The sequence below is a fragment of the Pocillopora verrucosa genome, chromosome 5, assembly GCF_036669915.1.
Source record: "Pocillopora verrucosa isolate sample1 chromosome 5, ASM3666991v2, whole genome shotgun sequence".
Lineage (NCBI taxonomy): Eukaryota > Metazoa > Cnidaria > Anthozoa > Scleractinia > Pocilloporidae > Pocillopora > Pocillopora verrucosa.
In genome coordinates this window covers 15,117,377-15,134,104 of record NC_089316.1, presented here as the reverse complement: position 1 = coordinate 15,134,104, position 16,728 = coordinate 15,117,377, and the positions used below count along the sequence as shown (strand labels likewise).

Sequence of the window (16,728 nt, the reverse complement as noted above, 5' to 3'; positions counted from 1 at the left end):
ACTTCAGAAATGGAATAATTTGGACGGGACTGCACAGGTACTTGATGCGTTTCTTTTGTAACCATTCCCAACAGAAGGAAAAACGCTATCATATTTTACCAACACAATCAATCCTGGTATAAAAAAGAGATGAATGTAGGCCTAAAGAAAATGGTGATAATGACACATTTGTATTCAATAAACATTCAAAAATCTCAACTGGCAAAGGGAGACTTGATGGAAGGGCTTACAGGACAGAACAACGTAGTTGAAATTGGGGGAACCGAGAAAAAGTCTGGTGAGTGGTAACATGAAGGGCTTCTCTCTAGAACCACAAGACAGAAAGACTAAGGTTCCCAAGCTTATGCGCGGCAAATTTTTCACAATTAATTTTTTTAATGCTTATGATTTTACAGATATTGACGAGTGTAAAGGAAGTCACTCTTGTCACGTGAATGCTACATGCACGAACACCCTTGGATCACATGCATGTCAATGTCACGCTGGATATAATGGAAATGGACAAAACTGCACAGGTGAATTTAATCTCTTCGCTACAATATGTAGAACAGTCCTTCATGACACGTTCGACTACAGTGCTACACCATTCAGCTGCGTTGCAAGATAATTAGACAATTTATTACTAAGAAATTCGGCCATTTTGTCCTCATTTAATATATAGTGAATAATACCCGGGTTCCCGCTGACTTGGAATTTCTCTTCGAGTGTTCAACTGGCTACATCATAAGTGAGAGCAGCAAACTAGTGAGGTATCGAGTAAGAGAATAATGTATAGATTTAGCCAAGCCTAAAAGCGGTGATGTGATTAGCTATACGAACACAATAGGCCTTTACTGAGAATAAAAGGCGACTTTTTGAAAAGAATAATATGATAGGTTTCACAATCCGCGAAAAAAAGTCGTAAAGTGCGTCGGCGATAAGGCTCAAGATGAAAAAATGCGTTGAACCGTTACAGAGACAGACATTGGGCGTAACTTTCTTTTCACAAAATTCTCAGTTGACTTTTTCTCTTCCAAAAGATGATTATTTTTATGTACACGACAAAAATAGGCCTTTACTAAGAAAAAAATATATAATTTTTAAAGAATGACAGAAGTTTCACATTCCGCGAAAAAAAAAAAGGCCACCAAGGAAGGCTACCAAAGCTGATCTTTGACGACTGATATCCGACTAAAGTTTATAATGGTGTTTAGAGAGAGATTCCGCTGAGGTGGAAGTTTTTGTTTGGTCTAAATTAATAATTAATTTCTTACAATGATAAATAACTTAATCCTTTTTCACCTCATAAAAGTTTAAAAAATGAATGTATATCTCACTCGTGTAACCACTAACGTTGTATACTTTTTCTTTTCTTCCCCATTTTTTTAGATATTGATGAATGCAAAAAAAATACTCACGATTGTCACCTGAACGCTACTTGTCAAAACTCAAATGGATCCTTTGTGTGCACTTGTTTATTTGGATTTAACGGAGATGGACGAAACTGCACAGGTAAAGGCCTTTAGATTGTTATTGCCCCGTTATGACCTTACTTGTTTGTTTGTGTTTGTATTTTTAAGTGTTTGTTTAATTTGTACGTTCCTTCTTTGTTTTTTGTTTATTTTGATAAAGTAGTTACCCTTGCCTTAATATTTTTGACCAATGGTAGAAAATGAAAATCTTTAATCCCAATTGAAAGCAAGAGGACGAAATGCACTCAATGTTCAAAATAAGGAGGTTTATACATGTATCATATTCCAAGAATCGTGATTGAAAGCCTGTCATTTCTCAGATATTGACGAATGGGCAAGAAATCTTTCTTGTCATGTGAATGCTAACTGCATGTACCAACACAATTGGATCACATGTATGTACATGCCACACTGGATACACTGGAGATGGACAAACTTGCTCAAGTGATTTTGATAACTTTCCTTCAATGTCCAGAAAAATCCTTTATGACCGAAGAGAGACAACCTCCATTGCTGCTCTTTCTATGCATGCAATCCCAGCTACTCAAAGCGGGAGGTAATCTGAAACGTCTTTTTAGTTTAAGTTATAAGGCCGGAAGTAATCAAACATTTATCCTAAAATTCATCCCTCATTAAAAATTGTGGATTGTTTTGTTTTGTCCCACATCCTTTGAGACTAGATTTGCAGTATTTTGGAAAGGTATTCTTGATTCGCCAAAACATTTTTCATATAACATCTAACTCTGGGTTGTGACGTGGTGCACTTGATCCCCATCAGACACTGACGAGTGCTCACAGATGAACATCTGCGATAAGAACGCCTCTTGCAGTAATACCCAGGGCTCCTACAGTTGCGCCTGTAATCCTAAATACATTGGGGATGGTCTGACTTGTAAACGTTAGTCTCTTTTAATCCATGCCTTATATATTTTTTAGAGATGGTACTGGCTGAACTCGCTGTAAATAATGTTGAGTGAATGGCTATTCTTGTTTGGCCATGTAACAAATCACGTTAGTTTTTAGTACCTTTAGTTTGCTTGGAAACGTCCATCGACAAAACATCGGGGATAAAGAAAGATAAATTTGATTTTTTACATCATATTTTTGGACTTGAAGGCATTGTTTTTGTCCACCAGGAGAGAAAATAATTTATTCTTGATGATGCATAAATGTTCTGCAAATGTAATTATATTGATGATGTCTCAATTAAACAGAATAGTCTGATTGGTTAAAATCGATGTTGACCGCACGATTTTCTCACTCTGACCTAATAAGGTAATTCCTCAGAAAAAAAAAAAAGACATCTAACAATTTTATTAGTCTGCCTTTAAATGTTTCCTACCAATGGCTGTTTCGAAAAATGCAATGAGAAAGGCAGGTCACCTTGCTTGTTTGAGAGAAATGATAGGCAACACTTACCTCATTTATGCCTCTACTAGCAATTTTTCCCGCGCGTAATTTCAAGGTACATTTTTCGGTAGCTGGAATCAAGGGATTTCGAAGTAAAAATTAAAAGAAAAAACTTAAAAGGTACAAAGTCTCGAGCGAGTGGAAAATTTGATATGTAATTTGTGGAAATTATTTATATATATTAGTAATTATTATCACTCAAAACGTTCCTCACGTCGTTGTTTTCAAGGTAATAATTTTCATCATCAAGTAACGGGCTTTGTGCACGTTTTTAGCTATGTCTTCTTTTTTTTTTTTTTTTGCCTTCGACAATTTTCTTAATTTCTCCAAGTTAAAGGGGAAGATTTGTACGAAAAAAACTATGCAATGAAAAATAGAGGTCGCCCCGCTCATTCAAGAGCTAAAGAGCATTGTGCCCGTTTGCATGGTCCATTTATTGAAAAGCAATACCGTGTTCTCGGAATGTGTGCGCTTACTTGCCCGATTACGTGATTTGTATTCGCAGTACAGGATGCCCAGTGCAATACTGAGGAATCACCTTTAGGCTGATAGCAAGATTCAGTTTGTTTGTTTTAAATAGTAATTAATGGAAGAATATTTGTCTAAATAAGGAAAACGTAGACAAATTTGAGTGTAGCCGACGAAACTACGAGCATAGCAACTTGACTTTTTACAACGCGAATTTTTGTCAGATGCACGATTTGATTGGCTATTAGGAAACACTATCGTCCAGAGCATGTGTTGATAAAATATTTATCAGTCATGTTATAAACAAACAACATTTACCTTTGATAGAAATAGTTGAGATGGTAAGTTTTGAGCTCGATGAAGAATTAAGAAATATGTTTTTTCGTCTTGTCACGAGCGTGGGATAAAGAAAAATTCTGAGTCCCCGTGAGGAATCGAACCTCAGACCTTCGGATTTGCGCTCCGATGCTCTACCACTGAGCCACCAAGACTCTTCGATGATAACACGCGTCCTGCATACTGCTACGATCAGCAATGTCGACAGCGTAATGTTTTTGATAGAAATAGTAGAGATGGTAAGTTTTGAGCTCGATGAAGAATTAAGAAAGATGTTTTTTCGTCTTGTCACGAGCGTGGGATAAAGAAAAATTCTGAGTCCCCATGAAGAATATTCTTCACCGAGCACAAAACTTCACAATCCACGAAAAAAAAAGGCGTGAAGCGCATCGGCGATAACGCTCAAGATGAATATATGCGTTGAACCATTACAGAAACAGACAATGGGTGTAGCTTTCTTTTTACAAAATTCTCAGTTATTGACTTTTTCCTTACCGACAAAAGAAATTTTTTCATGTACACGCCCGAAATCGGCCTGTGGCAAATCTTCCAGTTGTCGATTTTCGTTCTCAACCACGAGAAATACCATTACCCAGGTCGAGGACCTAACTTTAGGTTTTCCTTTTCGTATTTTGTTTTACTTCCCCTTCTAAGAAATTTTGAGTGACATTGTCTGTTAGAAATACGAATTTTCTTTTTTTTTTTTAGCAGCCATAATTCAAGAAAATTTCAACATACGACCCTGGATTGAGAACGGTCAACGCTTTGCCATTCATTTATTAACCTGACACAGCTGATTGTGAAATTAAACACATGTAAAAAATTATCGTAATATTACACACGTGTTTAACAAGAACTTCCCAGCTCTTCTCAGGGCGGGAAATCTTTTTAAACCACCGCAGTTTATATAACAGCGTTTTTTTTCTTAAGCTTTCTTATAAAGAAATATATAAAACATCGCATTAACCGAAATTCAACTTTTTAGCCGATCCGTGCTATAATTACATAAACCTGAGCGATGCTGACAGAAAGAGCACCTACATCACACCTCACGGTGCAGAAAAATGTGACGACGAATCCTCATCCATAATATTCGGGAAATGGTATCGTTTCGTGGGAGATGCAGGAACAAAAATGCCAACCCAGTGCGTACCGGGTAATAGATGTGGTGCGGTCTTCTCAGGCTGGCTAAAAGGTGGTCACCCCACATTGGCAGATGGTGAGGTTTACTCCGAGATCTGCTTTACCAGAGGTGCAAATTGTTGCAGGAAATCAATGATTATTAAAGTGAAAGACTGCGGATCCTACTTTATTTACAAACTACGAAAGGTATATGCTTGTGATCTGCGTTACTGTAGCACAGACTAAATGCTATAAGCAAGTTATTCTGCACAGCGAAATGATTCACAAATCGATTTATTGGCACATGTATATTATTGTATAACAGGGACTTTCAGAATTTCACATGATCCACTTTTTATGATTAGTGTTAAATAGTGAATAGTTTGAACAGAAGACTACCTTTGGACGGCGCAGTTTGGCCTTCCAAGTAGGAGTACTCCTGAGAAGTTGTGACAGAAGGTTGTCAGTAATAGTGACTAACGTTTCTATAACCTCAGCGGAAATCATCATCAGAGTCGATTCAACAATTGTTGTTTATCCGAGTGTTAGAACACACTCCCCCCCCCCTCCCCCGCGGCAAATTTAAACAACTATGGGCATTAGTTAGCTTTCCAATAATCTTAGTATCACCTATATCTATTCCAATCGAAGAGCTTCACTAAGTAAGTTTTAAGCACAACTTTGAGCATTGTATTTTGCTTATTACAAAACGCTTTGGACTCTTGATGTTTACTCAGGTCGTTAGAAACTAAAGCAGCTTTTAATACCCACCCATTGTGGGAATGTAATTGTTATTCTGTTTAAAAGCCCTCCACTATGGATCACGGCAGTCCGTGATTATGAGCCAGTTGTTTATTATGTTCAGTCGTGCTTTCGTTAGCATCATGATTTACAAGGATTTTTAAGTCGTATTAGGTGTGTTGTGGATAGAGACTGTCAATAATTTCAAAAATTATCAGTCACTATGATATTCATACTCAAACTTTCTGATGACATAGCATAGAAAACTAAAACATTCTAATGGGTTATGTGGTTACGATCTACTTTTACCACAACATTTGTGTTGTAAGCTTCGAATTCTGGAATGTTTTGAAATACGTTATGACGGTATATAAGAACTCGGTCAACTAGGAGTACTAATTTCTTTAGTCAGAAAAGACCGAATATCTAGGAAGCTCTACAAAAGATAGCTCAGTACTCAGAACTGTGATATACTTAAAAGATTCTCTCTCAGTAGAGAGCTAAGTTTTAGTCTGTAGTGGGCTTAAGTAAGTTTTTAAAGGACAATTATTGTATTGCCTATACGAGTAGCTCCTGAGAGAGAATCATTATACGTTGCTTAATAACGTAGTTTAAATTGTAGGAGTTTAGTATTCCTTATTTTGATTAAATCATACCTTAGCAGGTGAATCTTATAGGAAAGCGTGTTGGGTGAAATGGGTAAAATCTGAATGATGTCTACGCTAGTAGTTCTTTCAAAGCCATTCCAACAAAAAGAGCTCCGAAATGAAGACCAGTTAAAACCTAATTTAATAACCTTTTCAGGTTATTTGTGTGTATGTGACCGGTAACAGAGATGGTGTGATCTGTTACTCTGGTTGCTTTATTTAACACTGACAGTGAGCCTAAGACAAATAGCACGTCTAAGTACCCCGAGGTTTACGTGTCCTTGTTACACTTTAGAAAATCTGCATTGACTTTCCCATGGGCCAAATCCTCTTATCGCCTGCTATTCAAATTATCTACATGTAATCAGTGTAAGGTTACATGAAACAATAAGTTATCACTTACCAGATGTCAGTAAACAAAACAGATTCCACTGTATCTTTTTGGTGTTGTTAAAGCTACTTTCGCTGGTGTTGTTGAAGCGCAAAGTTCATCATTCCATCAGGTGAATAATCAATAATCTTCGGAGGGGTTTCCGAACTTTAGGAAGTGAGAGGTTGATTTGTTGAGATATCTCTCTTCTTTAGTGAGACATCAACGGCCTTCCGACACCTTTCAAATGTATTATTATTATCTAGGTTTAATTGGGCAATAATCTCAATTTTTTTAAATAAGCTCTCCTCGTGAGTTTATCAAGACAAATTTCTGACAGAAACAGGTTCGTTGATCAATTTTCTCTTTAGTCAATTATTTGATGAGAAACTGATCTTTTCAAGAAATCCCACAGAATTAGCAAAAACACAAATACATGTACATTTACTTGAGAAAATATCTTTGCTAGAGACACTGTTTAGTAGAGTAAATGGTTGTTGCTACGGTTATTATAATCAACTCTGTGTTTGGGGGATTTGGAGGAGTGGACTTAAATGTGATTAGCTGCTTTAACTGTCCGATTACAGGTGTCCAATTACAGTTGACTGTCCGATTGCACTGTCTGATTACAACTCTACAGATTAATTAGTGCTAAAATAAAGCAGCTAAAGTACCATAAACATTTGAGGATATTGTAATGGTTATGACTGGTCGTGGAGGAGAGAGATGCGATAATCTGATGTTTTGTTACTCATACAACTCGTAAGTTTCATCACTCCATTTGTTTGCTTAGTCCCTCAAAAACGCAACTGGTTCTTTACCTGTCTAGATGTAAACCATAAATGGTGCTCGTCAAATCTGATTCAATTTCCCAAAGATTTCTGTCGCAAGATTGAATTTAAATCTTCTCTTGCTTTCCTTGGCAAACGGCTCATAAACCACTTGATACGAACCATAGAATCCCCCGTACTAGACCTCTGCTCAGCTTTATGCAACATGGAACCCAAATTAACGCACAAATCCGGTTACGTGACCTGTCATTCATCGAACCCAAGCTATCAATCCAAATGGAGATGGGTTTAGAACCGTCTCATTCCCATTCTTAACGTAAAGCACCATGGACAATTAGTGGATTGGCGATGTATTGATATATTTACCATTATCATTTATAATACATGTACTTATGACGTCAGGAAAAATTTTCTAACTTTAGTGACTTTCCTCTCTTCGATTCAAGAACGAAGGAAAATAATGCTTGTCTTGGTAAAGGCCTTGCTTGGAATCGAGAATTCATAAGAATGATCTGTGCGACTTTACGATATGCACCCTAAGTATATAGAGATGAAATAAAGAAACCTAAACATATGCCAGTCTATTCTCATTTTCGCTTTGCACCCCTTCCTACAATGGTTGGCCTCCTGGTTCATGGAACATTTGAGAATGAAACTGGCCAATTCAAATTCAAATTATGCTTCTATTTTCTTATGTAAGATATCTCAAACTGGTATTAGTCCTGCGAGCTTTCGCCCTATTGAATTTTAAAGTTCAATTTGCTGCCCTCAACACTCACTGAAAAACAAAACTACTCTGATTTCCTAGAATACTTTGTCATTCCCGTCGTACTCGTAGGTTTTCCATGGACTTCATAATGATTTTCATATCCAGAACCAAATTATGCTCAGCAGAAAGTAAGGGGGGCAACAAGGTAATTAAGTATTTTCAACTGAGTTGATAACCTAAGTTAGCCACCGGAAAGAGTCTAAAGCTGACGAATCGAGCGTTAGTCCGTAGTTACTCGCTCTGACGAAGGGCGAACGCTCTAAACTTCAGCTTTAAAACTCTTTACGGATTCCAATCTACTTTATTAACTCAGTTGCTGAAACTAAATTACCCTGTGATACTCTCTCATCCACGCAGCACCAAAATTTCTTTAGAAACGTCCCCCCTCTAATAATAATAATTTTTCGGTTTGAATGTTTTTTAAGGGGTTCGAGCACATTTTCCACGAAAAATGTCGATCGCAGTTATTAATATAACTCCAGAAGCTGACCAATTTCTGAATAATTGAACAGGATTTCATGTTTATTATTACCAAAGTTAGTAATAAAATAATTATATGTCGAACATTCAGACGCGATAAATCTTGCGATGTGTTTATCTTTTTTGCGCGGGATGCATTTTTTCATCTTTCACATTTTGAAAGTATTTGGATCAAAAAGTCCAATAGAACTTGAAGGTTTAAGTTTCTTTTATCCTAAGATATGGAATGATATTCCCTAAGAGACCTTATTCCTTTTTATTGAGCACAGCGGAAAACAACTATTTGTGTCATTTGCGCTAATTTCCACATAGAACTGACAGCTGCTGAGACCTTTGTTTGATGTATTTTCATGATACAATTTCCTTCATAACAATAGGTCGGTTTGGGCTGCTTAGTCCACTGCTGGGAGCTGGTGATCGACTTAAAACTTTTAGCACACGTGCGGGGTAGAAATAGAAGACCGTAATCTTGAATTGATTTATTCATTTATGAGTGCAATCTTATTTTATATATCACTTTCATTCTCTTCGCTGATACAGAAAGAATAAAAGTTACAAATAAATTAGGTAAGGTAAACAGCCACATTCAACCTCCACCCATGACTGACACTCATTTTTGTAAAATTAAAGGATATCTAACGAAGATTTTTAAGCGCATCCTACTCAGAAAGTTGGATATAAGATGCAAAACACAAACAACTTCGACCACCAATTAAGTCAATTAAAAAATCCTACATTCCCAACTCTGTTCTCTCAATAACATGCACGTATTACACTGTTAAGTTAACTTCCATTGTAGTTTAGCAAACGGAATTTGATGTCTTTTCATCGAAAGGAGGTAGATTTTTACCGCTCTCAACCATCTCAGATAATTTTGTTTTACCTTAGAACATTGCTGGAACATGAAAGAGTATTTTATAAGTTCTAAAGAAAGCTATTGACGCAAAAGTCTTTAAGGACTAATTTAAAATACTTTCTTCCAAAATTTCACCAAAAACTTAATGACCCAGTATGGTTGGATTATTGGTAAAATTTGCATAAATGTTGCGTACAACTTGAAAAGTTTCTCTAGTTTGAAAATTTATGGCGTTGCAACGTTCGCTCGTTTGCCATTTATCAATAATAACTTTGATTTAGAAAGATCCTTCTTAATCTTTTTCGTCGAATTTAAATGCTAAGATCAAAACTTTTTACAGAGGAAGAAATAGTTTTTGCTGTGTTATTTTTGGAAAGAACCTCATTTATACTCACAAAGGCTGGGTGTACATAACGGGTGGCATCTGTAAACAATTAAAAAAAGAAATGATAACTTGACTACTCTTCATCTGAGATGTATAACGTTCAACTTTCAAGTTTACTTATCTTCCGGGAAGGGTCGATTTATCACGTGTATACTGAATTTATCACTAAAAACATTTTTAAGCTGCTGCGTGATGTCAGTAAACAATGGTACGTCTCATTGCGTATTAGCATAAATTACCTCGACTCGAGGGAAAACAAAACTAACTGCTTCCCTCGGGAACATACATTTAGTGTAGCAATTGCAATTTTTTTTAATAACTTCTCCACTATGAACTTTAATGATCAGTTTGCTTCCCTTAACATTTGTTTGAAAAAAAAATTACATTCCTTCCGCGAATCCTTTGTCATTCGCGTCAAGTACCTGCAGTTTTTAAATGGACGTTATAATTATTTATACATCCAGATGTAGATGATACTCAGAGGGAAGTGATCGAAGTAGTTTGTTCGTTCATAAAAGGCCTTATGCAAAAACAGTTTTAGCAAATTATTTAGAATATAATCCTCGATAAACTCCTTTTTTTTATTTTCTTTTTTAAGATGGATGATTTGGTGCAAAGTGCGTTTACTTTTCTCAATCCAAGGTTGTTTGTTGAATTTACTTTTGTCAGTAAATGCATATGGTGTTTATGTAATAAACAAAAAAATAGATGGTTCCCCGTAGATATAGAATTTCTTGTTTCGTGTTCAACACTCACGAGTGAGTGCAGTGAACGAGAAGAGAAATTATCTACGCGCGCCCATCTATCGTGCTTCATGATTAAACGCCAGGGTACATCTGGAAGACAATAGTGATAATTAGACCTAATAAATTATTAAATTCCCCATTATCCCCATAAACATCCTTGTTAACCTTGAAGCTTATCCACAATTAGAAGAATGTACATACCAAAGAAGGCCTAACTATCAGTGTGTTAAAGATCTTGGAACTTCGAGAACATGTGAGGACATGTAAATCAAGCATCACTAAAGTAAGAAATTACCTAAAGCTTGATCATGAAACTCAAACCACTTTCTTACTTAGATATAAAAGTAAATATGTTCATAACTAAACTCAGGGTCAGGAAACAAAGCAAAGAAAACTTGGAGAATCTCGCACAATCATCGATCAAGCTTGAACTTGTCGGGGAAAAGGAATTTAAGTTATTTCTGATAAACGACGACCACCACGACCGTTGTGCATCATAGAATTGAAAAATAATATCGGAAAATAATGATTCGAAGTTTTCTTCTGATATTAATTAACCTTATCATTATTTTAACGAAACGTGGCTGAGATTAGGAATGCCCCACTTTATTTCATAATCCCTCTCAAGAATTGGAAGGTAAAGAATCCAAAAAGAACACCATTCACAGACGCAATTTTTGACTACAGACAATATCGAAAAAACAAGGAAAACAGGTTGTCATAGCCCTCCTAGATATGTTTACAGGATGCGTCTGTTATAGACACGATATGCAAAATGACGGTCGTCAGATTCCAAGAGAATAAAGGGAGTTTTGAGTAGTTTAAGAACACCTGGTGGAGGGAGATATCCACACGCTAAATTTTTATAATATTGTTCTAAGGACTGATTTCGGTGTCTGATAGATATGTTAACATGTAAAGATAAATAATTATTCTTAAGAGACCCAATTCTCTCCATCGAGCGAAGCGGTTAACATCCATTTGCGTCATTTGCTTTAATTTCCACATAGAACTGACAGCTGTAAGCTTTTTTCTTTAATTTATTATCATAAAACGGTTGCGTTCACAAAAAAACAGGTCGATTTTGGAAGTTGAATCCACTGATGAGGGATGGTTATCAACTTAAACTTATGCCATGCATGCGGGGTAGAAACAGAAAACCGTTACCTCGAAGCAGGCACGGAATTTGTCTCATTTTTCATGATAGTAGCCTAGAATACATTATTGAATTATAGAAAAAGGTGAGTTGCAGACGGCGAAGAAACTGTTATTCTTCGATTCACGGATGAGAGCAACCTTATTTCTTCTTTATTCTCTTTTGCTGATACAAAAAGAGTTAAGGTAACAGCAACTAGCAAAGACTAAGTCAAAAACCGACAACCATGGCGTGTCCTATTGGAAATTAGCATAAATTTCCTCTTTCAATGATCATCGGTCTAAATAACCAAAGACAATCATGTAAACTCGAATATGAAACTTTGAATTTTCAAGCACCTGTATAATGAAGAAAGTGAAAAAAGGTTTATAGAGAAAAATATATATTTTTTTCATGACTTATCGATCATGAAGTCGAAGAGGAACTTGAAAAAATCAGCGGATAGCTTTTATTAACGGCTTTTGCTCTGTCTTCCTTAAAATAATGTAGTTCAGGAGAAACAGAACACACGAAAATGCTTTCCAGAAATCTTGTCTTCAAAAAAGACAAGTGTTTATCGATGCTACCAATTTTTGTTCTCGTTTCATTGTTGTTTTTAACGTTTTGGGGAGGGAGTCGGGGCTAGAGTTAATTATCTAGGGCCCTATGATACAAAAAATTAGGAATTTAAGATATATCCGCGGTAACAGCGACATCAGACGAGTGCAGAGTTCTGTCAACGTTTCGAGGTTTTGAAGATTTGAGAAGTGGGTACTAAAAGAAAGAAAGGGTAAAAAGGAAAAAAGGAAGAAAGAAAGAGGGTAGACGCGTACGAAAATGAAAGAAAGCGAGAAAAAAAAGGTAAAGGCAAGAAAACCTGCTCATCAGTTATTTTCTTTGTTCAAGGAAAAGAAACCGAGTTCCTAACGTACTGGAAAGTGCCTGAAGGCTACATGTGGCTCAAACAATCAAGACTCAAGGTCACGTTTATGCATAAAATATCACGCATGACTGCATCATTAACAATTACGAAACTGAAACTCGAAACTGAAAGCCACGCCGACGAACAGACTTTTACAATTAAGAAAGATGCTGTGTAAACCTTTCATGATTATAAGCTAAAACTTCGAGTGAAGGGAATCATCTGCTTGAGAGTGAAGTAAATCCTGCATTCACGCCTACAGATCTCATCTGAGATGGCGTCGTCAGAAAATGAGACTATCTCTTTGAATCATATCCATCCAAAACCTGCAAATCTTGGAGAACAACTCTCCATTACGGGAAGCCGAGATCTACTGACAGCTGCCAATCGTTCTTCTAGATTCCGCCGAAGCGTTATGGTCATTCTTGTTGCTATTGCAGTGGCAATTTCTGCAATCATCGCGGCAGTGTTCATTGGAAAATACGTTTCAGAATACCTTAGTGATGATAACATGAAAAGTAAGTATCAGATGTCACTCAAACTTTGCTATTTATTCAGAAGTCAACAATAAAAAACAACATATTTGAACAAAAGAGAGAAGTTGGTCGAAATTTCAGCACATCCATGTGTCATTGTCGATGTCCTCAGTAATAGAAAGTAATCATCTTATTTTCACATAAAGCTAAAAGCTAGCGGACAAAATTAATCAATAGATATATGGACAAGACGATAAAGTATTCAGATTGATTATGTAATTGGTAAGCATTAAAGGAGGAAACATGTAGGAGCACTTTCGTTCGCGTTGTCCAAACCCCGCCAGATTTATTTTTCAAATTCGATATCAAAAGCTTCGTAAATTTAAAAATACCAATTCTACAAAAAAGTCATAAAGCTGGCGTTTTTGTCCTCTCATTAATGTTAGGGTAAGAGCGATAAGTTTTAAATGTGCTTTGGAAATCAAAGAGGCAAGCGATCCATTGACAGAACATGCACGAGCACATAAGTAGCTGCGAGGCTACTTAAGAGCATTCCAGCGGTAAAATTTCAGTTTTACAGTGTTATCTGCCTGTTTGAATTACCCATTGGTTTCCCAAGCGTGCGTTCCTACAAAAGTGAAGTAGGCTCCCGAATACAACCAAAAGTTACAAAATGGCCAATAAGTAGCAGATAACCATTGTTTCAGTTGTTTTCTTAATACCTAATTTCATCAGTTAGCTTTAGATTAGTAATAAATTAGTCCTTTTATGGAGCCTGGGAAAAAATCTACGTCATTCCAAGCATTTTTGAAGAAGTCATGTAGAGTTCAATTTTGGGATCATTTGCGATCCGGATTAACTTTTTACAATAACTTTTTTAAAACTTTTTCTTAAATTATTTTTCTGAGATGCTAAAAACTTGCCTCATTCTCCTACGCGTCCTATTTGACAACAGCAGGAGTTTATATAAGTGGGCAAATAAGTTTGCTCAGTGAAGTGAAATGAAGCAAAAGTATGACAAAAGTGTTCTACATGCGTGACATTTTGAAGACGTTACATATAAGAGTACGCGTTGTGTATGGTGGTCAAAGATTAAGAACTAAATCTACGAGCTGAGTTCGTGTAAGTTTTGCACACGAATTTTGGTTCTTGAGTCCATGCTATTTAGATGTAGAAGGCAGAAATAGCAGCTCTAATTTCACTTTAATGGCGTAAGGTGTCACAATAACAAATGGCAAGTTAAGTCGATTAATTTACTTTTCTGATACTTTGTTTTCTTTAACTCTAGATTGCACTGAATTATAAATTCTTCGGACAACAATCAGGCCAAAACGATGTCATATTTCCTCCCAGGGTTAAAGTTAAAATGAATGCTTTCATAAAAAAATTCATCTCTTGTGTTGTTCCTCCATTAAGCTACCTTTATCTACATTTACTTGTGTCCTCAGGCATCGACGAGTGCAGCACTGGAATCTATGTGTGTGACATAAATGCAAACTGTACTAACACTGACGACTCTTATATCTGCGCCTGCAAGGAAGGATACACCGAAGACGGGCATTCATGCCAAGGTATAATCATTGCATTTGACCTAACAAATAGCGGAATAAAGTTTCCCACAAATAAAAAAAACTCTTTCATTAAAACTTAGAAATCTGATGTTTTTCTCCCTGTCTAGTAACGTTTTGGCAATTCGTTTTTGTTCACAGACGTCAATGAGTGTAGCGATGGCAACCATGTTTGCGATGTTAATTCGAATTGTAACAACACAAATGGTTCTCATATTTGTACCTGCAAAGAAGGATACGCTGGAGATGGACAGTCATGTCAAGGTGAATACGAGTAGTCCACACTGCTAAAAACAAACAGCTTTGCTCCTAAGTTATTGCCCATGAAAATTAGCCCACATTTTAGAGGCCTGTTTTGACGCACCACTATCGTATTTCTATTAAATTACCTTTTATACATCACTGACGCTGCTAGATATCGACGAATGCAGCAAAGGAAGCCATGATTGTGACATAAATGCGCACTGCACCAACACTGATGGCTCCCATAGCTGCACCTGTCAGGAAGGATACACTGGAAAAGGAGAATCTTGCCGAGGTAAAATTAGATTAGACTTTGAAAAGAAGCAGAATAACTGTTCATCACAAATAATTGCCTTGTCATCCAAACAAACTGGCTGAAGATTTTTTTCTCTATTCAATTACCCATTGCAAATCTTTTGTGTTCACAGATGTTAATGAATGCAACGATGATGTTTGTGATGCTAATACTAACTGTACCAACACTGTTAGGAATATATGAAAGTCAAATATTTGAACTGCAGATAAAGACGTAAATGAAAGTGATCCTCGCAGTAATGTGCACTACTTAGGCAGTAGTGGAAATAAGGCCTGAAAAAAAAAAAAAAAAAAAAACAGGCCTGTACGGGATTTGAACACATGACCTCTGCGATAACGATGCAGCGCTCTACCAACTGAGCTATCATGCCAACCGGGAGCCTGTCATGTTGTTGGTTCTAAATAAACCCGTGAAATGATGAATAAACGGTTAAGAATATATGAAAGTCATATATTTGAACTGCGGATAAAGACGTGGATGAAAGTGATCCTCGCAGGAATGTGCACTACTTAGGCAGTAGTGGAAATAAGGCTTGAAAAAAATTCAGGCTTGTACGGGATTTGAACCCCTTGACCTCTGCGATACCGGTGCAGCGCTCTACCAACTGAGCTAACAAGCCAACTGGGAGCGGGTCATGATGTTGGTTCGAAATTTTTACCAACACTAATGGTTCACATAATTGCATCTGTTAGGAAAGATACATTAGAGATGTACAGTCTTGCCAATGTAGATTAGAACAGCGACACCTTAGGTCGAGCAAAGCACCTTTCCATAACCAGAATTGTCTTCGTAACTGGGCTAACGATCAAGAGGCAACGCAATGGTTTTCACACCCCGACCTCGTGTTTCTATTAAGTTACGGATATCATAATATGCATAGATACACAATTTTTGCTGGTTTAAAATATAATACGTGCGGATATTCTTCCGCCTAGAAGGAAAGAGGATAAAAGAAGGCATGAGCATGAGATATATCATACCACCATGACCTGGAATATTTTTCCCGAATATGCGGCGACGCTCTGATAACCACCCCCCACCCCCCCCCAACCCTTCTCCTCCCTCAGTTTTTTAAATAGTATAGATACAAGGAAAATATGTTTCTACTGCCACACTTTTTTTTTATAACTTTTCAACCTTCAACAACAGCGCAGTTAGTACAGCAGAATAATTTTTTTGTCCATACGAAATTTTTCTATGTTCATGAGTTTGCAGAGTTCCTTTATGTATTATCTATTATTTTGATTTTATGTCCTACTCCTGAGGTAATTTAAGAAGCGCCTCTCTCGACTAATCGATGACGCACCCCCCTACAAATAAGTGCTCCCCCTCCCCCCCCCTCAGTTTTAGCCGAAATTTTCAGTAAGTGCCTAAGCGCTCATTGAAAATGTCTAATATTTCAATTATTAAAGTATACACAATATCGCTTGAGGAACTAGACATGTATCTTGCGGAGTTTATTCGCTCTTTTCGACTTAGAGACAAAGAATATTATG

General features: G+C 36.8%; 1 protein-coding gene and 1 non-coding gene across 4 annotated transcripts in view; one reads left to right on the top strand and one right to left on the bottom strand.

Moving 5' to 3' along the window:
- The window catches only part of LOC131773433 (fibrillin-3-like), a 164,204-nt gene that overhangs the window by 135,843 nt on the left and 11,633 nt on the right, over window positions 1–16,728 (top strand). Inside the window, exons 13-16 of one of the 3 annotated variants that reach the window (XM_066166628.1) lie at window positions 396–515; window positions 1,369–1,491; window positions 2,230–2,349; window positions 4,651–6,484. The exons of 1 other annotated variant lie outside the window; for it this stretch is intronic. In XM_066166628.1, the coding sequence (XP_066022725.1) occupies window positions 396–515; window positions 1,369–1,491; window positions 2,230–2,349; window positions 4,651–5,033 (746 nt within the window). In that variant the 3' untranslated portion in view covers window positions 5,034–6,484. Of the gene's footprint in view, window positions 1–395; window positions 516–1,368; window positions 1,492–2,229; window positions 2,350–4,650; window positions 6,485–16,728 lie in introns of those variants that run through there. One more of the 3 variants, XM_066166629.1, reaches the window with a different exon arrangement.
- On the bottom strand, window positions 3,749–3,820 carry Trnac-gca (transfer RNA cysteine (anticodon GCA)). Its single transcript has one exon. It is a non-coding gene; the product is annotated as a tRNA-Cys (tRNA).